At 38.3% G+C, this 26,893-nt stretch overlaps 2 protein-coding genes across 2 annotated transcripts in view; one reads left to right on the forward strand and one right to left on the reverse strand.

Moving 5' to 3' along the window:
• Nucleotides 1-26,893, forward strand: part of hwt (SH2 domain-containing adapter heavyweight) — a 135,777-nt gene that overhangs the window by 39,549 nt on the left and 69,335 nt on the right. The window lies entirely within an intron of this gene.
• Nucleotides 12,234-16,460, reverse strand: LOC114934575 (uncharacterized). The gene is made up of 3 exons (XM_029307231.2): nt 16,273-16,460; nt 15,222-15,646; nt 12,234-14,418 (listed from the first exon to the last, which is right to left on the reverse strand). The coding sequence occupies exons 2-3, from the start codon at nt 15,641-15,643 to the stop codon at nt 13,833-13,835; spliced, it is 1,008 nt and encodes a 335-aa protein (XP_029163064.1). The 5' UTR covers nt 15,644-15,646; nt 16,273-16,460; the 3' UTR covers nt 12,234-13,832.

The raw sequence follows: 26,893 nt of genomic DNA on the forward strand, positions 1-26,893 counted from the left end.
CAATGAAAGCTTTTTATGATATGTGCCAGTATTACCCAGTTTTCAGTTTATTTATAAATATACGTACATAAATATCGTGGTTCTTTTCCCGCTATGAAATGTGTAGTCATGTGTTCGATTGATGAAAAAAATCTTGCGGTCATTTTTTTTATTATTAATTTTGTTAAACCGATAAAATGATGTATAGATAGTGAATTTATTATATCGAATATTGTGTGATAAATTTGACTAGGCTAAGCTAACGTAATAGCATGCTGAGCTGCTTTAATAGATGCTATGCTGCATTGTATGTGCAAGTAAATATATTCTGGAATGTGACACGAGACTTCTTCATTCGTGCAAGTCACGAAAGGAATGCGGATACACTATAGTGATAAGATAGATGCTATCGAATCACATACTTGGTATAATATTATGATTCTTTATGTTTGTGATATTGCAATGATCGAACAATTTATACGCGACATGTGTATTGTAGAATCATTTTTATTGAAATCCGACACTTGGTAAAGCTTTTTACGATTCGAATTCTTATATAAAGAATTTCCAGCGTTAATATAAAAGCTCTCTACAAGTTGAAATTATTTAAATTTAATAGAAATTTTCATATGACCACTCGATTAATATGTATTATGTATATTCTTTAATGGAATTAATTTATACACGATTGTGGGAGAAATTGTTTGATAAGCATTTGTCATTAAATTACATGCAATTTACATTATACGCTCGCGTTATACATATTCGCCTTTATTGAATTTCTCATTGAAATGTTTACTACACATTATGCATTATGGCAATTATATATATATATATATATGTGTGTGTGTGTGTAAAATATTTTTCTTAAATATTTATTTTATCAACACAATGTAAGTATATTTAAACTAGCAAATAAACGTATATGTGTAGATTTTGACAATATTATGAATTAGCTTTCCGGAAGCTTAATCAGAAGCTTTCCGAATATTTTTTATTTGATTGATTGGAATTTAGTATTATATACATAAATAAAATGTTATCTAAATACAAACAATTGAGTTCAGGGATGATTTAACTAGATGGAGACAAGGATGTGGCTTTTACGCTACTCTATGGGTAACTCAGAAAAAGCTTTTGCAGCTTGCAAGCTTCGCAAGCTCCATCCTGTATTATCGATGGAAGTCTTCTTTACCTACTCGTGGGATTTTATCAGAAGCTCTTGTTGTAGTATCTCACATCCTAAGTATATTCTTATCAACCTGTACTCTTATCAACGGTAAATGAAGACTATACATTATAAATATTTTTTATAAATAAAAATAATCTATAAAAAGGTGTAATATATTTATAAAACAATATACATGTTTAGAAAAGAACGATATTTCGTTAAAAATTAATTCATCATTAAATTGAATAGAATTTTCTATGTAGAAATTCACATATCCGTGGAGTGAAATAATACGAAAGCTTTCTTAGAGAGGACACTATAGAAAATTATTGCAAGCTTGCTCGTAATTTTTCGTGTTTCTCTCTAGAAACACAAAAGACAAATTATGATATATTAAATCACGAAAAATATAATATGCAAAATATTAATTTATAAATGTAAGTAGAAACTTAAAAAAGCAATATAAGTACAATTTGTACTCTATTATGTTTAGCAGTCATATTTTGCCAATATAATAACAAGCAAAGTAAATTAAATTGCAAAAGTAAATTGTAGTGCAAAAATCTATAAAGAGAATTGTTTCTTATTCCGATATACTTATATCTATATAGGGAAAGCAGTTTACATGCCCATTTGACTTTATTTCCCTCGCTTATGTACCCGCTATAATTGCGCATCGATTCAAGTTGATGCATGCTTCTATCGAGGGGCCTCTACAGAAGCTAATTGGTCGATCAGACCTTTGCTGCGAACCCGTATTCACTGTTACGACAATGCGATTTACATCTATGCAGTGGTCCATTCATGGTCGAATCAATTTTACTCAGGAAACGTAGAAGGATCCCTCCTTTCGTGGGGATTCGAGCGCGAACTGTCAATTATCTGAATATTCGTCAAAAGAAAAAGGAATTTGAAGAAGTAAGGGAAAGTAAAAGATTATAAAGAGAGAGTTTCCACGTATGTGTATTATATAAAATATCCATTAATCGTTTGAAAATATACCTTAAATTTCCAATCATTAAAAATGTGCGACTCAGCATGTATAAATAAATTGTATCTTCGCTACTCTTTATTAATTATAAGACGCTTATGCATAATCATTTTCTATTTATTTTTGTGATTTCTTTTTATTTCTTAATAACGATATGTGAAATAATTGAGTGTTGAACTGCGAGACTCATCGATAATGTGACACTCACATGTGACATTCAAGCGCTCATATTTTCCCGACTTATATTTATGGAGATAGATACTTGGCACTTTATTACGGATTTACTACCAAGACCACGACTCGATAATCTCACGGTAATACTGTCGTAAAAAAATTTAACGTGCGATTTATTATTGCAGTGCGCAGCGTGTTTTATCGCTCCGGCCCGTTCTTTTTGCTAGTAAGCTCCACGTGGAGTACGCTTTGGCAAACGTAAAGACAGAATCCCCAAGGTACTGCCTGATCTATCTTCTGCCGACAGTCTTCTTTCTATCCTCCTTTCCCGCCGCATATAACCACCCTCGTCGCTCTTATTTATTTCTTTCCGTCGCGCGGAAAAATTTCTTTCTCCCCGGCTCCTTGTTTCGTTTAGCGTTCGCGTTTTTTACATTTGAGAAACGGAGAGAGAGAGGACGGCTTGCAAACTCGACAGCAGACACTCCTTACTTTTGCGTACCAAGTGCTCGTCCTGGAATATCGTCGCTAATGTCACGTAACGACGAAAAGTGATTTCATCTGATGGAAGCACCATTTCGACGGCTTCACAGATACCCTAAAAATCGTATTTTTTATGAGAGACGAAGAGACTCGAAACTTTTAACGAGCTCGACGGCGATTGTTTTTCCTTTTTGTACACGTTTGTCTAAAATCATCTCGAGAACATGTTGAATTAATGAAAAGTCTGCTTTATGAAAAACAAATTGGAGATTTCTACCGTGGACGTGAATCTGTAACAGTTTTAACAAAGAGTGCCTTTTAATGGTGTCCCATAATTATTTCAATGCAATGAGGTTGAATAATGTTTTGCGGTACTGACGTCGGCGTCCTCTCATCGAGAGAAGATATTAGCTTTTCATAAGAATTTTCATTATATTAAAGCACAGCTCGAGACTTCGCACGCGTTTGAGAATAAAAGGCGCCTCAATCTCGCTCGCTCTCTCGAGGGTCGAGAAACGGTTATTGCTGCGGTTACCTTGAATATCCCATACCTGCGGAACTTCTTTCTTCACACGAGATTGCAGATGCGAGAGTCTCCCGAGATCAGATATAGTTTTCTTTTTTTTCTTTTTCAAATCGTTACAGTCTATCATTTATTATATGAAAATCAACCCCTATAATCATCCTCGTTCAGTATGAGGATTTATAAATTAAAGCGCGAGAATATTAACAAATATTTCTGTAGAATTTTTCCATCAAAAGCAATATTCGGAGCACGAATATATGTTCGTTCGTTTTTGCCGACCATATCGGCCTATCTACATAGAAAAAAACCACTTCTGTGATGTACATCCGCTTCAGTCGCGTCCCTCCTTCTCAAGGTACGAGAGTTCTCCCCTGAGAATCTGCGGTATAATAACGTTGACATAGCCGGCGTAGCGCGCTAAATAGGCACCCACTATTCTGTCGTTCCATTCCTTATTCTCCTCCTTATATTTCGCGCTCGCGCTTTCGCTTACATTTCTCTGCGGCCTCTTCAAGACGTCGCATCGTAAATCTATCTTCCACGCTCTGTATATATATTTCTCGCGCGGGTTACGTGCATTATTACGATTCCTGCGCCTGCTACGTGGTTCCGCCTTCGTATTAGGCATAGCCGCGATCAGCGAGATGAACATTATTCAGCCGTTGCCCGCTTTTAAAAGTTTATGCGCTACCAGTCAGTCAGCCAGCCAGTGTTCAAGTTTCTTCAATTTTTGGTAGCAAGCTGAGCTGTTAAAAATTGTTGCATATTTTATATACATTTTCGATACATGTGACTCATGTACACTGAAATATAAATGAAATCTTCAACACTGTCAGTCACTGTCGTTCAAGTGAAATGATATTCTTGTTATTCCTGTATATATGGTATACGTAGTCATATTTAAATTCCTCTCTCAAGTCTTTCAGATTCATTTTGCTCTACCTAAATGTCTGTTACAATTGTACTTTCGCGTATCTCTCTGCAGTCGAGAGCGTATCGCGAATAGGATACTGTCAGCGATAACGCTGTGATAAGAACTGGTGTAAAGGAAATATAATACAATGGATATTCCATTACAATAGTTGGTCTTAAATAAAAGAGAATGTTTCGAAATGTAAGAGAAATTTAATATCCTTCAACACGGTGTTTCTATTATCACTCTTTCCGGCGCCCCTCAGATTCCGAAGGAGGCTATATCGTTTTACGGCATCCTTCGGCTGGTTATTCCGCGGAATAAACCGTGGGGTGCCGCGCGGGATCAATCTCACTGCAAGAACAATGGAGGCGTCGTATGCATTGATGAAAGTCTTCCGTCAACCCTTTGTAGATTCAATGTGATTCCTGTAACGTCGGCGACGACAACCGAGGGCTGAGAGTGGCTTCCAACATCATTTCGGGAGGGAGAAGAGGATGGCTGGTGCTACGACTCTTAATGGAGGCGCTTTCGCATCACGATGTCGTCCTTCTCTGCCGAAGCTACAATTTACGACCATTTATTTAATTGGTTCGTCAACGTCTACGCGACTAATGCGTTGCGATGAAAAAACGTCAGCTCTCTACTTCTTGTTTACGACGTTATGTAATAAAACGTGATGTTAGAAATTATCGAGCAACGTGCGAAAATGAGAAATTTTTAGAAAGTTCGTGTTTGGAATTGAATTTCCTTTGAATGAAACAATTTATGATTAATAATTAAGCTGTGTTTAGATTTAAATGAGATTACAGAGAGAAGAGAGAGAGAGTTAAAAGCGCTCCTTGAAATGGCAGATTGATCCCGAAGCTACAATTTACGACCATTTATTTAATTGCTTCGTCAACGTTCACGCGATCAATGCGTTGTGACGAAAAAACGTCAGCGCTAAAATGAGAAATTTTTAGAAAGTTCGTGTTTGGAATTGAATTTCCTTTGAATGAAACAATTTATGATTAATAATTAAGCTGTGTTTAGATTTAAATGAGATTACAGAGAGAAGAGAGAGAGAGTTAAAAGCGCTCCTTGAAATGGCAGATTGATCCCGAAGCTACAATTTACGACCATTTATTTAATTGCTTCGTCAACGTTCACGCGATCAATGCGTTGTGACGAAAAAACGTCAGCGCTCTACTTCTTGTGTTCACGTTATGTAATAAAACGTGGTGTTAGAAATTAGTGCAAAAATGAGAAATTTTTAGAAAGTTCTTGTTCGGAATTGAATTTCCTTTAAATGAAACAATTTATGATTAATAATTAAGCTGTGTTTAGATTTAAATGAGATTACAGAGAAAAGAGAGAGAGAGTTAAAAGCGCTCCTTGAAATGGCAGATTGATCCCGAAGCTACAATTTACGACCATTTATTTAATTGCTTCGTCAACGTTCACGCGACCAATGCGTTGTGACGAAAAAACGTCAGCGCTCTATTTCTCGTGTTCACGACGTTATGTAATAAAACGTGGTGTTAGAAATTATCGAGCAACGTGCGAAAATGAGAAATTTTTAGAAAGTTCTTGTTCGGAATTGAATTTCATTTGAATGAAACAATTTATGATTAATAATTAAGCTGTGTTTAGATTTAAATGAGATTACAGAGAAAAGAGAGAGAGAGTTAAAAGCGCTCCTTGAAATGGCAGATTGATCCCGAAGCTACAATTTACGACCATTTATTTAATTGCTTCGTCAACGTCCACGCGACTAATGCGTTGTGACGAAAAACCGTCAGCGCTCTACTTCTTGTGTTCACGACATTATGTAATAAAACGTGGTGTTAGAAATTATCGAACAACGTGCGCAAATGAGAAATTTTTAGAAAGTTCTTCCTCGGAATTGAATTTCATTTGAATAAAACAATTTATTATTAAAAATTAAGCCGTGTCTAAATTTAAATGAGATTACAGTGAGAAGAGAGAGTTAAAAGCACTCGTTAAAATGGCAGATTCATCCCTCAGTAAATGTGACACAGGTGTGCTGGGCTTGTACCTTCGACTCGTTTTCACGGCGGATTTAAAGCTGAAGAGAAACCAGTTTACGGGCCGTTCTGTCCCGCTCTAACGCGATCGCGTTAAAACTCAATAAAGCGCTTTGCGAATTCGATGAGAAAAAGGGGAGAAAAAATTTGGTAGGTTCTTTCTTTCGTCTAGAGTCTAGAGGAAGTTCGAAATAAGAAGGGGTCCATTTCCGTCATGAACGAAGGCGAAGAAATCTCCCGAAGATGTGGGATTCCGATTCGACGGATCCGTGAGTTCGTGTACGTATAGCTTCTACACGTATGTCTACCCGATACATATGTAAGTCGCCGTTGCCAAAGTCGTCGGAGTTCTCAGGGGAAAGTTTCGGGGTGTCCCGACGAGTCGGGAGAATGGCGGAAACTGTCGGCGAATTACCAACGTAGATGACTCTTCGGTGGTTGTTCGGACGCGCGGATACTCGCCAACTTGCGGCTGGACGGAACGAGTCTTAGGCCATGACGGACGACGTTGTCCTATTGTGAATTCCTAACGTTTTATCTGCAGCACTCGACAGACAGAAGGATGCGAGGACAAAACCGCAGACGAAAATATAACTCGTCCTCGCGTAAAGATATGGTTTTAGATCATGATTTCAGTACGGAAGAAGAATGTAATGCTATCTTAATATTTGGAATAATTAAAAATATTGAAAAATGCCGTATTAAGATTATTCTAAAACTGTCGAAATTATTGTAACGAAAAATTTTGAATAATTATTTTTAAAATCTTAAATGATTAGAACGAAGTCGCCAGTGATGAATACATTTCAAAGTGATTTATTAAAATCCGACCTGACTGACTAATACAAAAATGTTGAACGCAACGTTTCGGCTCTAGGATACGGGCTCTTATCAAGTGTTGCTATAAAATTAAAAAATAGACAATAATAAAAAATTAGAACAACAAAATTAACGAACATTGAAAATGCGGAATAAAACAAGATTAAATCGATTATTTTGAATCTTGTCGATTATGCGTCTGTTAAAAAAAATGACACGTGTCGATATATCCCTCAAGCGTTGAGGTATCGATTATTCTGATTATCTTACATAAACACGTCTATAGAAAGAACGTTTCACCTGTTTATAAATTGATCTTTTTTGTCTCTTCTGGGATGTAACAGCATACACTTGCGAGCAAAGTTTTCACATAAACACTAGAACAGAGTTCAAAGTGGTTAAGGGTGCTCGGATCCTGGATGTCTCCCTTTACAGCTGCGTGTAGTAGATAATCCTCGATTCAGTCAGACTGAGAACCGTCGGGACGACGTCGCCCACACCTGTAAATCATGGGTGGAAACCGCCGGTGGTACCAGCGAAGGACAGCCACTTTTCAAGAGAGGTCTCTACATCAAGTTTGCGCACAGACTCGCGCCACACTCGTATATTATCTCTCGATGTTGCACGGCCACGCACCTCTCACGCTTCCCATTTTTCCTGCAGTTCAGAAGTGGATATCGAGGCGCTGGATTTTACCACCGGCGGTAGTAGCTCCCGGGGATTTCGAGGGTAGTAAAGAAGATTTCGAAGAGGTCGACCTTGGATGAGATGATTCGTTAGATTGACGCGCGGTAGAGATAGAGATGGCAAGAAACGACAGATTACTTTCGGAAGTGAAATGGTGATTGGATGTTGTGACAAATTTGGAAATTTCGACGAAATGATGCTTATTTTATCGTCACTCTTATAATATAGAAATGTTTTGATAATATCAAATACTTTAAAGTATATATTACATATGTATATTTTTATACTATTTTTTATTATGATTGTTGAAGTAATAAATTTATGAATTTTTGCTTAAAAAATATAAGGTAGATAAGATATAATAAGAAAAAGATGATTATTTTAATATTAGTCGATTAAGTGAAGAAGTAATAAAATACGTATATAATTTAAAAAAATTTTTTTTATTTTAATATCGGATGACAGAGACGAATAATTTTATGTCATTGGAATAAGCGTTTTAGAAGCTTTACGTTGAGAACAATAATTTCTTACCGTATTACTTGATTCTTTTTATTGCAATTAAGGAAAGAAGATTGCAGCTAAGAGGATAAGTTCTTACTGAGAAAATAAAGAAGGTTGTTTAGTCTATAGAGTATAGAGTGTCGCGTTGAAAGACGAAGCATTAGGAACGATTTAACATCGATAGGGGCCCTGGAACCTGGGTATACGCCATTAAAAAGTTCCCTTTTTCCACATCATCGTGATTCCATATCCCATCCAACTTCTTCGATACTTTGGCGAATTTCGAGAGCTTGTCGTGAAGAGTTTTCACATGTCTACGACGAAATTCCAAGTGTTCCTATAGGGGTGATTGCATTTCTGTAAACGCTATCGGTGAAACTTAACCGGTAAACAAGAGTTTCTAATTTGTTTTTGCTTTTTCTACGTTGATACAATTTGTGATTTGCCGTGATATCGAAGTACTTTGAGAGAAAGAAGGAGACAGAGTGGAAATCATACATCGTATAATTTCGCGCTTTTAATCAGATACGCGAACGTTGCACATTTAGCAAAAAAAAAAAAAAAAACGTCTTTATATAACATTGCTGTATAAAATTTCGCGCGTTTGTTCAATGAATCTTTTGAGGCTAAAATTGATATGGGTAACGTTCGCGGTGGATATTAAAACACCCTATTAATACGAGACTCACGCACCGGCCGTTGGTCATCGATACGCAGCCGGTGGTGACGTTCGGTCCTTTAATTATCACGGATAAATCATCGAGTCGTACCAACCCCCTTTGCTTGGTCAGCGCTTTTCTTTCGGCTTTGTAAACGCAAGAGCGCTATATATGATATTCAACGACAATATTGAAATACAGATTTTTGCAATTTCCTTAGAACTATTGTCTGAATAGTTCGAGCTTTCACTATAAGGAACGATTTTTGTTTTTTCGAAGAAGTACGCCGAGCGTCAGCGAAAAAGCCATTTCGACTCGCGTTGATTTACCCTCTAGCAGTTAGTCATTGTTTGGAGAAGAAATGTGGCGCAACCCTACCGATCTCGTCTGCGTTTTTTCACGCGCGTTTCCTGCAAGCCGCGTATTTATTCGTGCGTACGTCGACCGGGGGCGAATGCGTATTGTTGCGAAATTATCGGCATTGTCATGCGCGACTCGATTTATTTTGTCTATTCGGCGGAAAAGTGCTTTCATTTGCGTGAAGCGACGCGGGACGGGTGAAACATGTCAAAACCATAGAGGAGGAGATGCGAATGGACTGTTGGCTGAAAAGAGACGCGGACGAGCGCATTGCTCTGCCTACCCCTGTCGTCCTCCGACACAAAAGCTCTTAATTCGACAATGCGTCCGCCGAAAGGGAACAATATGGTCTCAACTTTCGGTAAATAACGATTCCTTCAATCCTCTCGGCACTAGTTTCCTTTCTATCTTTCCGTCTTCGCGAATGGCGTTTCACGTTTCACAAACACTAAGCGGAAACTTTGTACGCGTAAAAATCGATCACAGAAGTGAAATCGCTGCCAATATTCTGATCTGATTGTGAGATTATTTCGAGTACTAAGCATTCGCGAAATGAATCGTGTGGCTTTGTATAATCCATCCGAATCTCCGAGGTAATTAAGGAGGGGAAAATATTAGGATTATTTTTTTCCAAGGCTGTGCGCAAACGTCAGAAACGTGATTCGAGCGTGCGAGCGGGCGAACGACGAAGAATTCGGAATCGGATTAACGAGAGCGATGGGACACTCGATTTCGTTTCCCGCCTGTTTCGAGCCTTTCATTTTTCGTCCCTGCGGGAACGTCGGTCCCGGTATTTGCATTACAAATACACCTTCGCCGAGGTTTTTCTCGTTTCATTAAATTTGCTTTTTCCTCGGAGACGTACCTCTTCTTCGGCCGGTTCTTCCACCGTCATGAATGTACTCTCGAATTCATTCCCTTCCTATATAGAACCCGAAAGGGTTGTATTAAGAATTCTAATTTCGCGGGAAAAGTTTGTCGCCACCGAATGTAGAAATCGTTTGTTCGAAGGACGTGCGCCGAAATAAGATATCATAGAGTTAATTGTCAGTCCAGGAGCGTTCTAGAGAGCTATTCTTATGATCGCTACTGCTGTAATTACTTTACTAAAAAAACTTCACGATGTGGTGATTATTCTTCTCTGTACAATAAGATTATTTAAATATAAATTGCTATAATTATACACACGATACCTGTAAGTTTTAATATTCTATTTAATATTCTTAGTTCCTCGTAACGAAGAGAAACATTGCTTGTATTTCTAATTTTGATATAAACATATCGTGCTGATTTCATATTTGCCTAGAGCTATTCTTATGATCGCTACTGCTGTAATTACTTTACTAAAAAAACTTCACGATGTGGTGATTATTCTTCTCTGTACAATAAGATTATTTAATATAGGTTCTTATCCGCATTCGGTTTATTAATAGTGAAATACCCTAAGATTACTTTAATAAACGATGCATTCCATACATAATCTCCCGGACGTAGCGCCGGAACGCTGCGACCAACTGCGGATTTCCGTCTCGATGACGAATGTTTACTTGCCGTAAATCTTTATCTCCCGAGCTCGCCCCCGCGGCAATCGCGTTTCGTTCGACGATGATAATCGCGTACGTGCCGTGCGATTCGATGCTCCGCTCAGAGAAACGGTTACACGGATTTATTCGTTACGTGGACGTCCCGATAGTTATATCCTGACGAAATTGAGATACGATCGGATCTCTCCCTCGCGACTGAAGAGCAACGCTAACGTGAATTATGGTGCTCGCGTGCCGCGAGAGAGAGCGTCATTTTTGGCGTTGAGATATTTACGTGGGAACACAATCTTCCTGAATCTTCGGATCAGGTACGCTCATGTTGAACGCCGATGATCAATGGCCGTAAACGTGCTAGATTCGGGGCGCCTCTGGTCACGAAAGCGTTAAATCGATATTCATATTTAACGCTATTACCAGAGTATTTTACATTTTTTTATTCCTCCGGATTTTTTCATCAAACTAAAAATGATTTTTCTTTAATTAAGATTGCAAAGATACAAAACTAAATTAAGAGCGCGCGGTAATAAAATCTTATTCTTTTTTCAATGGATTTTGTTTGAATAAGTCCTTATAACATTTGAGGATGAATTATAAAAACATTTAATATCGAAAAGTTTTGCGACGAATGATAATTATTCTTTAAGAATTGATCTTGGATCAAAGCTACTGAAATTGTATGAAAAATAGATTGCTAAATCTGAAACGTTCTGCAACTTATATGAGAAATACTTAACATCTCTATCGTGGTTCTATCGCTCGCATGACGCGTTCTACAATTTGCAGGTAACAAAGAAATTTTGCAAACCCGAGTTCTTATATAAAGTCTCGTGTCTACATCTAGTCTGCTACGCCGTCTTAATTAAAGTTGGCTGACTTCTGGCTTGTTGCGTCCTTCGCGTCACTCGTCAGGCTTGTCCCCAGGGGTGCAATTTACTCGCATCTCCTCCTACTATTCCTTCGCTCAACCCCACCATCGGTGTTAGCTTGCCGTGCTTGTATCCGTTCTGCCTACCAACGAGCTTTTTAAATGCGACGGAGAACCGTCTTCTTATCTTTCATCATCTAACGTTGATCAGCTGATTAATTTATGCGAGAGAGGTTTTAATGAAGAAAAAAAGCTATTATCTTTCGCTTGATAATCGTCCCTATCTGTCGTAACTTGTCCTTTCCCGTTGCTGTTTTACATAGAAATGACGGATTTGTATATTAATGTGGTTTTTTTATTTATTGAACTAGAAAACGGATTTTTTTACATCTATTTATTACACATCGAATTTAATATGCTTCCTCGAGTATACAATAGTGTTATTTGTTATGTGAAAAAGTATGGGATTATATATAGGTAATATAAGATTATTACTTTATATATATTAAAAAATGAAAAGCATAACCGACTATATATACGTGTTATATTTAAATTTTATATAATATACAATCGGGAGAAATAAATTTATGTGCATAATTCAGATGACAGCAGATGTTCGAAATCAAAATCAATCGTAATAAAATATCTTCTTTAAGCTGCGCAATCCTTTTCGTAAATCGGTTAATTAAAAATCAGCGAATTGCCTGAAACGCAATTAGAGAAGGCAAAGGGTAGCGATCGAGGGGTAGCATTGCTTTGAATAAGAGTCATTTCGATTGTTTCCGGATATAATTTGGGATGGTGGTTCGCTTTGTGTGCGACTATGAACTTGGATACGGTATATGAGGTATCCTCTTTAAGGCGTCCGATGGTCAGAGAGTAGGGGTCCTTTTTGGTCTTTACTATGTAAAACAGTCCTTTGTCCAGCGGGCCATCGGCGAATGTGAAAGTTCTGACCAGGTTGAGATGACGTACCGCTTGCTTGGCGAACGGACAAGATTTTCTCGCGACACGGTCCATTCGATATTTATTTAGGAACGAGAACGTACGCCTTCGCCCATGGGAGTATCAGAGATTTTCATGGGACGAGAAATAGATTTTGATCTCCATTTTTTTGCCTTTCATTCGCAAGCGTTGAACTCTGCTGACTTTTAAATATTTGCTTATGTGTCAATACTACATTAAATAAACGAATCAATTTTATGGTGCCAATTTACATATTGTAATAATAATAATACAATAGCAAAGAGCTGTTATTATTATGATTATTATTATTATTAATGATCCAAATAACTTGTTTCTCACCTTCAATCATTAATAGACAAAATAAAATTGAAGATCGGGCATATCGTTTAATTCTCACACGTTTTATTGACTTCGGGACTAACACTTGAAGGCGTCGAAACGAAGCTCGCCCCCATCTTTTGCACACGCCGACGTTATAAATGGCCGCTATAAACGTGTAGGTGTCGTTTCATCGAGCGATGGGGGGTTGAGAACGGGCGATCGTAGGCGCACAGGGAGATTCACCATTAGCCTGCAGGTGTTGGATATCCCAGCCACGCCATCACCCCTTATTCCGGACGATCATGCTCAAGATGATCCCTCGACCGACAGGCGTAAGTCTCGCTATCTTACAACGGGACGGAGAGAGAGAGAGAGAGGAAGAGAGTAAATAATCCTCTTCCGTGTATCATCCCACGGGTTCTTGAAGAAATCGCTGTTAATGGGTTTTGTAAAATAGACTTACGTTTCAGCGGCTGACGATAGACTTGCTTTGTAGCCGTTAATTGTTGTTATTCCCGCGCGTTATCTCGCGCTTGATAGTTCGCAGATTGATGAAATTGCCAGGAATACGTTCCAACAGAATTTTAATTACTCTTTTTTGCAGCATAAAGTAGAGAGTTTTCTATTCCGTATACAACGAATACACAGATGAATCGGTTCTCTCGAAGGCAATTTATCTTTGTGTCATTCGTCACGAAAATGAAGTACGCTTCATCGTGAGACTATATTTTAATTATCGACATCTCTTAAAAATCAAAAATATTTTTACACATCGCTTTTAATGGATATACATCTGCTCTATGCGAGAATTATATTTTATTTGAGAGACACCGCATTAATTTAATTGGCGTATTCGCAATTTTTCTCGTGAGCGTTTTTTCTGGGCGGCGTAAACATGGCGCTGCATCCGTAATGCTTGTACGCGCACTCTTCCATCCTGTAATTACATTTATCCTCGTGGATTTGCACGCGATAACGCTTCGGCCTGACCCGGCAACCGTATACGGACCATCTGCATTCCACTTGCTCCTCAGGATCTAATTCCGGCTCGACGGAATGAACGAAGAACTCATCGTTTATGTCTCCTTGATGGCTCTTGTAGTTGCATTTCTGCTCGTGCATGTATTTCCGTCTTCTTGGCATTCTCACCATGCAGCCGTATCCCTCGAACTTGCATCGCACCAATTCGTCGGGATCGCCTCCATAATCGTTATCGACGATCGTTGCGGACGCGAGACCCTCGCTAATGTCGTTTACGTCCTGAAACTTGTCCCTATAGATGCAAAACTTCTCGTGAATGCTACGTCGCCATGGCACCGTTCGTACCTTGCAACCCGCTGCGCTATACGTGCACTCCACCAAATCATCAGAATGATGAAGATCGGTCGGCACGTGCTCCTCCTCCAAATGCGGTCGAAACTGACACCTGAGATTACAATTATTAGCAAACGATTACAATTATTATCAAACAATGCACCATTCAATAAAAAGAAATCAACCGGAACGAGACTACCTAGTCGTTTCTTATAATTTTTTAAATATTGAATACGAATTAGGTTTCAAATTATTTTATTATGTCACATTTTGAAAAATTTTTACTTAAAGTTGCAAAAAAAGGCTATTTTCACGAACTTCGTCATATTATAACTATAATATGTGACATGCTGGAGAAATTTGATCGCAATTAAAATAAAGTATATTGTTAGGATTTTTAATCCTTACAAGAAATTTTGGTTTTGGTTATGATTAATAATAAGATATCCATGATTAAATATGAGCTGTATTGCGAAAGTTAGCTATGATTTACAATTAGGTTCTTGACGATTTACTATATATGTAGCTTTCAAGGATTTTTTGTCATTGAATACGAATTCAATGTCAGAATTGTCAAATTCAAAATGATCCTCAATATGGGCATATCTTTAAAAAATGCTTTTTTTATATAAATCTGCCAAGTTGAGTTCATTTTGAATTTAACAATTTTGACACTGGATTTATAGTAATGTGACAAAGTTCATGAATAAAGCCTTTCTTTGCAACTTTAATTAAAAATTTTCAAACTTCTAACATGGTGGAATAATTTGGTAACCAGATTCATATTCAACATCTATTCAAAAAAACTATAAGAAACAACTGGTTCCGGTTAATTTATTCCGTTGAACATTATTATTAACATATATATTATTAATGACACTGATGGCGACGGTGTAGAATAATTCAAGCCTTTACCTCGACTCATGCAACACGCGCAGATGTTCCGGTATCTTTATCCAGCATCCCAGGTGAGAGTACGAGCACGATTCGAGTTCTTGATTCTCCAAAGCTGCGGGCGGCTCCCAAGCCCTTTTCTCGTAGTCCAGGAAGCCGATCATCGACGGCGCACTGGGATTGTGATCGTCGTATGGTCGCGGTGACATGGGATGTGGCATGAAATGGGTCGGAGGCGGTGCATCCGTCTGCAACGGCAGAGTCTCCATATTCAACGGCGACTTGCACGTGGGACAGCCGTAGTAGTAGGGCTTGCAACGATGACACAGGGTGTGTTTGTTGACGCACGAGTACCGAGGCGTGAGTTCCATCTCCATGAGACAGACGGGACAGAGTCCCTCGGTCTTGAACCGGTCGTACAGATTCGGATAGAGCGTGTCCATGACCTATCGGCAAGGACGGTTATTTAGTGCTTTTGATCCTTAAGGTTCGAGATTGAGACGAATCTACTTTAACGGGGGAAAAAAACAGCCGGTCCTCGCGCAAGAAGAGATGAAGAGAAATTACTGCGCGCTCTCTTTACCGGTTTGCAGGTGGTCCGCACGAGTCCAAGTTGCTCTTTTGGTATGAAGATTTATGTGCAATTCAATATAGAATAATGGACGAGTTAAGAGGCGGAGGGTCACGGCTAAAGTGCAAATGGGATTAGGACGAATGCGAGTGGAAGCGCGCTCGTTCAGATACGATCGATTATTATTTAATCAAGTGTGTGGTCGTCTTGAATTTTGCACACCTGATAACGATCGCACGAAGAAAACACTCAATCATTAAACTGACGTCCGCAAACACGAATTATTACGGCACGAGTATTCTGTTGTATATATAACACTTTTGAAAGAAAATTTATTTTAAACGTCAAATCGTATAAAGAGAGAACGAATTAAAAAAATTGTGTATTTAACCAGTTTTTGGTTTCCGATTTTAGAACCATTCATCGACATTTCATAATTTCTTGAGCTCTCTTTTATGCTATAATTATTGGATTATAATTAATAATAGAAATACTACTTACTTTATTCAGTTATCTTTCGATCGACGACGATAGAGGCGAGAATCACACGCGAAATGGGGAGCGGAAAAAAATAGCTAGTGCGACACGTACATTTCCGAAACTACGGACGTCGTGTATCATCGTCTGTCACCGTTCCCTTATCTGAGACCGATAGCATAACTTTATCTGATAAAACGCTTTCGCTCATGATAGGGAATCGTTTCTACGTTTCGCCGCGAGACAGAGAAAGAGCTGAAGTGGGACAGCAGGGTACAATACGTTTCGAAAAAGAGGGAGGGAGAAAAAAAATGCTTCTCGTTGCTATGCAATTCGCGTCACCGAAAGGTAACCGTCGCCGGTATTTATTATGCTCGTACATATGTATGCGTACGTGAAAAATTGGGAATATAAGGCAGAGGCGCGTTGTTTCGCCCGGTGGGTCGTTTTGCTCGCGCCGTGTCTGGAATTAATTAACGATCATTCATACGGTCTCTGCGCGCGATATTACACGGGATGTCACAGAGATTTCTCGCTCTCCTTTTCACGCACGGATGCCTCGACCAAATTAGAATCGATATCTTCTTCTTCTTCTTCTTCGGAAATACGAAGAAGACGGTCGGGAAAAGATTGACTTGAAATTATTCAAAGAACCCGTAGATAAAATGGAAATCCGAGACACCGTGTACATACATATGTATGTATGAGGAAAAATTGCGCTTTCCCGTCGCTGTGTCAGAGAGACGAGAGTTATTACGCGCGATGGATCTTCGTCGCGAGCAGGATCGCACGCTCGTTAAGCGGTGACGGCTAATTATACATGAAAAATCGACGTGCGTGCGAGTATGCGTAATACGCGTGCGCGTTACACATCAAATCGGCTTCGTCGTGATAATCTTCAAATTAAATCTACGATCAGTTTTCGTATCGCCATATATCATTGCCAAGATTTCGCTGATACCGCATTATTTAATCTTGGATCGCGGTGGAGCCTGGAGGCGTTATCTCTCCGCGGGATTAATGTAATTTGCAAACGGTGAGACACACAAGTGTGTTAACAGCGGTTAGAAGTGAACAAGAGAAAGATACTACTGGGTAGTATTCGGATTGAAATGAATAGATTTTCAGCATTTAATGAATACAATTTCGATGGTTAATCGAAAACCGCTGCCACTCTGTTAGAGAAGTATTGTCGAGTAAATTAATCGAATGGTTACATATCGAGATTCGATCATTATCGCAACAGGGTGTGTATATAGATACCATTACAATTGCACGGCTAATGAATCTTCAATCGTCGCATTTTGATGGAATCTCGTTAGTTAAAATTGCGAAAAGCGGAATTTTGGCGAGAGAGAGAGATTCGATAAAATTCTGATAAAAATGTTTATATAATGTTATCGCGCGTAATTGCTACTCTGTTTACGACAGAAAGAAAAGAGATAAATGCCAGAAGTCGTTTAAAAAAATCGGGAAACTCGGATTACTCGGTCTTTTTTTTTCGCAAACATATCCGCGCGAATATCCGCGAATAACGAAACCAGACACTTTCGTATGATATTCCACACCGGGTCTCGTAACGACCGTCCCTCATTTGAATCCCCGCGCGAGCGTCGCATCAAAGATACGACCCCGTGTCTCTACCACGAGGGTAATACTTGCTGACCATAAGTCACTTATGTAAATCTGCGAGATGGAAATGCGCGACCCACAGTGATGGCATAGTGACTACGAAGAACCCCAAATTGAATGCAATATTCAACGTTCCGTCACGATTTTAGTTGTTTACAATAGTAATGGTTTAAGAACTTTCTCCCAACATCTATTGTAAGCATTGTAAACGATCTTCAAAAAATTGTTGTTAAAGTGAGGGCAAAAGAGTTTCGTTAAATACGTGTGGCAATATTTTTTGAACTTATTAAATTATTGTTTATTGCCTTCCGCTTATTGTAGATTGACGAAAAATGTCAGTCAGTAATGCAAAGATCTGAGAAGATATTTAATATATTTTTCTAGGACCAAATTGAATGCAATATTCAACGTCACGATTTTAGTTGTTTACAATAGTAATGGTTTAAGAACTTTCTCCCAACATCTATTGTAAGCATTGTAAACGATCTTCAAAAAATTGTTGTTAAAGTGAGGGCAAAAGAGTTTCGTTAAATACGTGTGGCAATATTTTTTGAACTTATTAAATTATTGTTTATTGTCTTCCGCTTATTGTAGATTGACGAAAAATGTCAGTCAGTAATGCAAAGATCTGAGAAGATATTTAATATATTTTTCTAGGACCAAATTGAATGCAATATTCAACGTCACGATTTTAGTTGTTTATAATAGTAATGGTTTAAGAACTTTTTCCCAACATCTATTGTAAGCATTGTAAACGATCTTCAAAAAATTGTTGTTAAAGTGAGGGCAAAAGAGTTTCGTTAAATACGTGTGGCAATATTTTTTGAACTTATTAAATTATTGTTTATTGTCTTCCGCTTATTGTAGATTGACAAAAAATGTCAGTCAGTAATGCAAAGATCTGAGAAGATATTTAATATATTTTTCTAGGACCAAATTGAATGCAATATTCAACGTCACGATTTTAGTTGTTTATAATAGTAATGGTTTAAGAACTTTCTCCCAACATCTATTGTAAGCATTGTAAACGATCTTCAAAAAATTGTTGTTAAAGTGAGGGCAAAAGAGTTTCGTTAAATACGTGTGGCAATATTTTTTGAACTTATTAAATTATTGTTTATTGTCTTCCGCTTATTGTAGATTGACAAAAAATGTCAGTCAGTAATGCAAAGATCTGAGAAGATATTTAATATATTTTTCTAGGACCAAATTGAATGCAATATTCAACGTCACGATTTTAGTTGTTTATAATAGTAATGGTTTAAGAACTTTCTCCCAACATCTATTGTAAGCATTGTAAACGATCTTCAAAAAATTGTTGTTAAAGTGAGGGCAAAAGAGTTTCGTTAAATACGTGTGGCAATATTTTTTGAACTTATTAAATTATTGTTTATTGCCTTCCGCTTATTATAGATTGACGAAAAATGTCAGTCAGTAATGCAAAGATCTGCGAAGATATTTAATATAAATTTCTAGGACCAAATTGAATGCAATATTCAACGTCACGATTTTAGTTGTTTATAATAGTAATGGTTTAAGAACTTTCTCCCAACATCTATTGTAAGCATTGTAAACGATCTTCAAAAAATTGTTGTTAAAGTGAGAGCAAAAGAGTTTCGTTAAATACGTGTGGCAATATTTTTTGAACTTATTAAATTATTGTTTTTGCTTATTGTAGATTGACGAAAAATGTCAGTCAGTAAGCGAAGATCTGAGAGGATATTTAATATATTTTTGGACCACTCAATTCACCCTCTATTCCCAGACAGAAGGGTGTTGAGGGGGTACAGATACGGGTGCGGTACCGAGGAAAAAACGAGGCGAAATAAGTCCACGACGGTAGCTCGGTAGCTATTCAAGTTCCTTGAGCCTCTTTCAAGACGTCAATTTATTCTTGCTGCCCTTTTTTTCCACGATGATATTGCGCCATCAAAATTTTCCGGGAAATCTCGCTTGCGACATTCGCACGATTTCGTTCACCTTGTCGCGTTGTCCCGGATGTTTCGCTTATTTTCATCGTTTCTATGTCTTATGATTATTTATGGATGCGTCCAACTTCGAGATAGCTCGTTATTTTGATGAAAAGCGCCATCGTCGTCTCAGCAAAGTAGACTAACAATAAGTGTGTCAGGGTCGAGGATATCCTTTATACTTAATGCCGCATTTTTCAAGGGTTTTCATCCGAGACGCTGAACATACATGTTAAAATTGTATAATATGTGTTTACATAACGTTTAGAAATATTCACGCTATTAATTTTGTAGCTTTTCTAGCATCTAGAAACATCTAACGCGCGCGTGTGTGTGTGTGTGTTTATGTACGTGTGTTTCGGTAATTATCAGCTTCAATCCCTTCTTGATTGTAGTAGTCGCTCCTAAAACTGCTGATTTATCTTTCGTATACCCTCCGCAATACTAGCTATCCGCACATTAGCCACCTAATCTCCAATCGCTCGCCCCGAAAGGCCGTGCGGCGAATTTCAGCGAGCGGTGAAGCATCGCTGATCAATAAAAGAGGCCGTGGTGCAGCTTAATCTCGCGACTGGCTTTGTGATTGATTCGAACATATTTCCAGCTTACGCGCAGAGCATGATCGATCTCTCTTTCGAAATCCCATCGTACAGCCGCACTTTAATCTCGTTAGTGCTTTTTACACGAGGAAATTATTACGAGCTCGTAAGAACAGCAATCGGTCAAGATAGATTATTTCAATCGAATTAAATTTTTATATATATATATATGTTTGCGATTGTCTTTCGACGAATATTTAAGCTCGAATTGAATTCTCCGAACCTTTCAATATCGACGGATATTTACTTTTGTAGCACAAAGCAACAGCGTAGTCAGTCAGTCAGTCGAAACAATTCCCCTTGCTCTTATAAACACCGCTTTTTCTTCCCAAATATCCGACTACTGTTCGATAAAGCGGATTTGAATCGTGCAATATGTCGCATAATTCGGCCATTCCTCATACCACGTGCTCGAGTTTGGGGGGAAACCAACTTCGACATATGTAGACACGCGTGTATCGCTTGTAGTTTCACAAGTACGCGGAATACACAACTCCCCTATATATATTACGCCGAAGCGAAGTCACGAAACGTAAAATCGATTCAGAAGGTATCATCAGGATCTTACTGTTTGACAAGGGAAGACGCTCTTTGCGGGTTTGATAAATGCTTTTATCAAATCGCCGTATACATCATGTATTACGAGAAAATAGCCAGGAAATTTTTGTAATATTCATTCTCTCCACACATTGACTACATGACGTTGTACGCTATGCAGATTTCTTTTGAGTGTCTAGAAAAGAGGGAACGCGCCAGTGGAATTTTTCGCTGTTAAATCCCAGACCCAACAAGAGGCGCAAATTCTTTTCAGGAAATTAAGCGTTATCGCGCAGCCTGTCATTCCGCAGCATTCTTCGAAAGCTGTTGGTGCTCGACCCGCTTTCGCGCCCTGGCAATTTCGCGCCTCACAAAGGAGATACTTTTGTATTCACGAGTATGATAATGTCCCTCCACGAGAAGGACTTCTTTGCACCTGCAACCGGTTTGCGTGTTTCACGAGCTTGTAACGAGGAAGACATTCGAGAGTACGAGAGGAATAGGGTGTCCCGGATGCTGCGAAAATGTCGCGTCGCCAGGTAAACCGGTCCGCGAGAATCCCGGAATAATTTTACATATTTCAGCGCCCAGCTCGAGGAGGTGACAAAGAAGCTTACCTGTTGTCTACGCCGAGACGAGAAGATCGGGATATATGCAAAATGTTTTTATCGCAAGCGTTACCTCGATAAGATTTATATACGTATGTTTGACTTGACATCAACCCGCTTATCTATCCGCTTTACAGCCCGACTCATGTGAGAAGCGTTATCTATACGTTATGTGTTCGCGCGCTCGGACCGCGTCTATTCTTGTCAAGTCTTATCAGTCTGATATATTGAATACGCACGGATCTCGTATCGAACCGAGTAACGATGTATTTGCAGCAAGCTTTATTAGAACAATATTTTCATTTCTGGTTTGTCAGCCAAGAAATTATAATATCATTTCGTTTTATCGGCAAAATGTGATAAAACAGGAAAAAACAACAGAATTTTCAAGGACGTTTAGGATCCCTTTAAAAATAAAAAATGATGATTAACGATGACGGAGAGGTTTGAAAAAATCTGTGCAAGATTAATAAATTCAAAGGAACCTAAAAAATAAATATAAAAATATTTTTTGATAAAGATTCGATAGAATTCGACGAAGATTTTTAGACGAGGGCGCAAAGACTTAAACGAACTTGGCGCCACAATTCAAAAGCAAGGGATGAAGCTTCGCCAGCAGAGCGCTCCGTCGTCGGCGCGAAGTCGGGGTTTGCAATCGATTGCGATATATCGCAAGCATCCCCGGCGCCGAAGGGTGGCTGAGACGGCGCGTGCGCTTCGCTGGACTCGCACGGATTGGCCCGCAATGATGTCACGCAGTGCTCCCCTAGGTCTCTGATATCATCTGCGGCTCTTCTGCAGTCCACACCGACCACTCGAGCGGCGTAGCCGCGTCATCGGAGATATTGCACCTGTGTGCTTGACATTCTCACGCTGTCCGGCTTGCACCGGTTTGCCGCAGAGACCCGGAGCTGCATTCCGCCGACGAAGGTGAGTTCATTCTCTATCAGCTCCATTACGCGATCGTGCACCTTCGTGTTCCTGGACCGAGTTAACGGCGAGATGCGTTTCGTCACCGCACGCACACACACGTCCGACCCGACGTCGGTGTAAACATACATTCGCGCGTCGTATCTGTTCGCCTGTCATCACTCGTCGTTTAAATCCGTTCACTTCTTGATATTGGATGCGGAATTTCAGCTGTGAGCCAGTTGTGACGTCGCAGTTGGTTTCAATAGCGTGAGATGATTTTCTCGATAATCTGTTCCCGGCGAAAGGGTTCGCGGATTCCTCTCAGGAGTTTATGCACTCTGTGTCTCGGGATGCACGATAGTGCTTGCAGTAATAGCTGCACTTGCCGACACGCTGGTGGCATCCTCGGATGGCAAAGCTCGAAAAGTGAATTTTTATTTTTATCGAACAGTTTGTTTCAATTGAATCTACGGTAGCTATTAATAGTTACATAGAAATATAGAATTCAGACTATTTTCATTCTTCTTTCTATCGTCGAAAAAGCCAGTTTTATTTATTGACTACTTTAAATATGTAGGTTGACAATTATTGAATAATATATATTTTTGTAGATATTCCTCTTTTTAATTTTATAAATTAATTAAAAATGTTTTGATATATTTTGAAAACTATTTTAAGGAAGAAGCCTTATCAAATATTTGTGTTGGTCGATCAACCATTTTTTATTCTTTTATTCTCGTGTCTGAAATCGCTGATTCGCTCTAGTTTGCATCGTTTAAAGACGTGCATTGGTATTAAATGGGGCAATCCTTATTTTTGATAACATTGTCCACGACTGGTAAAACAGCATACGCGATCGAACATTGAGCAAACTCGAATCTCGAGGGGATAATTGCGTTGCCGTGTCAGCCGTGATGTATCCCAAACCGCTGGCCGCTTTTGCTATCGATGAGATGTATGAGTTTGTATGAATATATAGGACACCGCGTTGAGAGAGTTCACACAACTTTTGTCGCTGTAATGTTCGTTGTTTTGTGTTCGTGCGAGTAACTTTAAAGTCCGGACACTTTCTGGGATGCTGCATGTTGGCAGAAAACTGTCGCAAAGTACCGCATTCTCTTATAGTCTTTAGCATATATGTTCACAAATGTTGAACGAATTGGTATTTTACGTGAAAGAGATACTTTAGAGGAAAATTTTTCTGTCGTTTTCTCTCTCTCTCTTTCTTTCCTTTTCCCTTTTTCGGTGATGTTTCAATATGATGTTCGAAATTGCTTCGCAATTTGTTATTTGCATACATTTTTTATTTAATATAAATAGAGTCAATCTTAAATAATTAGACCAATAATATATTATTATTAATGTTTTATGTGCATAACTAAGTTATATATTATATTTAATATATTATATTAATATTACGTTATTTTATTGCAATGAACATAATTGTTATTATTAAGAAGAAGCAAACAAATTAATTAAATAAAGTAATAAAGTAATGTGTATGTGTATCTTATATCACAATAAAGTAATGTCATATACATCTACATATTTTAAACGAATTGTAAAACAATGTAAAAAAAGGATGTGTAATATCCATTTTTAATCAATTACTAATTGTCTATTATTAATCATAAATTGTAATTATGTCTTAAATTGGCGAAATACTAGAAATATGGAAAAGTCATGGATAGGTCATGGAAAGAAAGATAAATGTAGAGAGCTAAAGAGAACAAGAAATACTACGTGAACTCTCGCTGCCAACAGAAACACATATGTGAATCCTCTCATTATTCATGTGTTCTTGTTTGAATGGACCGATTGTATTGGACAAAACTTTCTACATTTGGAATGAAGTTGCGTAACGCTTGACTACTGAAATGTTTCATTTCACAATGAAGTTTCAATCTCTAACAAGTGAGCGCGTCGATACATGTTTGCAAACCGCGCTCTGTCTGAAACCTAAAACTTGTAAACTACTTGAAACGTGTCAAAATTAAAATTATAATTTTAAATATTTATAAATTTATAAATTTTTTATTTTTTTCGCTAATTTCTATATTTTAAATTTATTTTACTTTGAGCTTATATAATACACATGATATTAAAGTAATTTATTTTATACAAATATAAATTTGGCAGATTACTGCCTAAATAATCTATATATTATTATTATTTGCATATGTTATTCTCACCTACTGAAATAATTCGTTGATTATACGTTCACACGTGTACATATATGTATAGTGATGTATACTGTCTGTTTTTATTTTAGAAAACTTATTTTTTAGAAACGAGATAGTTAGTTTTACATATTTTCTTTACAAAAATATCAACCATCAACTTTTGCTGACAAACACCATTTTCTGACATGTTTTCGAGTAAAGTTGTCTGAGTGCTCATACAATTTTTCTTTCGGAGAAACTCCACACATGACGTCAACATGAAGTCACATGACGTTTTATCGTCGCGCGAAGTTGAGAGAATTTTAATATACCTAGTAGTTTTCTATATTATTCTTTCCATTTAAAAGAGAACACACAGTCTTTATGTAAATTATAAAATATAGTCTTACCTTGTTTTTTTTGTCCTTGCATAAGGCTATTTTTATCCTTGCACTAACGCTAAGATTCTAATCGACAAAGCTATGTATCAAAATGAATTAGAGAATATTATAACGTAATGTTTTTTTTCATAACATCATAAACGCTATAGTACACCATTACATGTGGCACTAATTCTGATATTGAAGTCCCGTTTACGACATCGCAAAACGATCACCGTCGATTTAAACGCTATAAAACTGACTGTGCGTTAACGCGAATTGCTACTTGTTTCTACAACATAATTTCCAGATTTTTAAATCGATTTGAAATAGATTTTGACAACAAAATCTTAAAATAGATCAAATGATAAAATTGATAAATTTATATTTTTTTCCCGAATTAATTTCTTGAATAGATTTGAGGTGAGTTTTCTATATAGCTTAATTACAAAGATACACAATGTTAAAATTTTGGAAGATAACCAATAAATGTTATCGCCTCTATATTTTCACCGAAGAAAAATCGTTCGCACCAAAGTTTGCGGCTTAAAAGACATCCGATGGCCCCGCAGCACTGTATATATCAGACCGGTTACGCATCGATGGCGAAGGCTTGCGCCATGGGAATAGCGCGGTCCTCGCCTAGCCTAGTGCCGAGACATATTTATAGCGATGTGCGTGGGGTTCAGGACGGCCAGAGGCGACGGAACGGCGAGAAAAAAAATATAGACGCACGCAGACAGATATAACGCGTTACAGCGAGCTTTCTACCCTTGGTGCCCAAAGCGCACCCTTGCATTTCGGGAATGCCACTCTCTCCTTTTCGTTTCAATGTGCGTCTTCCTTTTATGTGTGCTCTTGCGGCTTGCCGACCTCCCTGAATTCATTCATGGTCGAATTTTTGAGCGCTCGAGCGTTAAAAAATCCGCAATGTTTCGGCGAAAACTGCGTCGCCGCCGCGATACTCTTCTCATTTTTATTACATTGTTGTTTGTAATCGGTGGGTCGACTAAAAGGGTTCGCATTTTTTTCCGCTCGCAGGGATGTGCCCCATGAGTTTTCAATACGACAAATAAATCGCAGTCTCTATTCGGATAGGTCCGACGCCGAGTGTTGTAAAGCGTCATCATTTTTGCAATATCGATAAAAGGATGAAATTGTGATCTCTTCAAGTTTTATTTTCAAATATTGTATTTATCACAATACAATAAAAAAATGGTTCTATCTCGTATAAAAAATATATCCCTCATATCGAGAGAAATTTTTTTCAATAGTTATTAAAGAACTTGGAAGATTGCGTTTCACGTATCCGTCGTGTTCGTGCTTATCATCATCAGGCATGGATATTTACGGATAAAAAATAATTGCTTTGTTAAGTCGGTACATGAGGGTCGCCAATGGCGGATCGTTAAACTTTATCTCCTCGATATAATGACGGATTTAACGAAGCAAGTGCGAGACAAAAAATGACGGGTGTGGATAGACTTTAGGAGTACAGGAGAAAAAGAAAAAGGGAGATGTGGATGAGTTTGGCCAATCAGAAACGCAAACATCGGGGCGTTTAGAGGGATAAGAAATTTTTCGTCTCGTCTGACGTTCCGGTTATCAACGTCGTCATCCTTAAAACATCCCGATGTACCCTGTCCTTCTCCGAGTCCCCTCGGCAATCCTCGCAGAAAGTTGCTCGAGAACTTGGAAGATCCGTCAAATCTTTGTTACGACGCGGATTCACTTGGCTCGATTCCAACTTCGCTACGGTAGCTTGTCAGCCTCTTTCCTAGTCTCTGAACATATAGACGAAGGAATGAGGATGAGGCCGGACACATTCATTAATCCAATTAATTA

Source organism: Nylanderia fulva, unplaced genomic scaffold (genome assembly GCF_048542155.1).
Source record: "Nylanderia fulva isolate GAGA-0341 unplaced genomic scaffold, ASM4854215v1 Scaffold7, whole genome shotgun sequence".
Classification (NCBI taxonomy): Eukaryota; Metazoa; Arthropoda; class Insecta; order Hymenoptera; family Formicidae; genus Nylanderia; species Nylanderia fulva.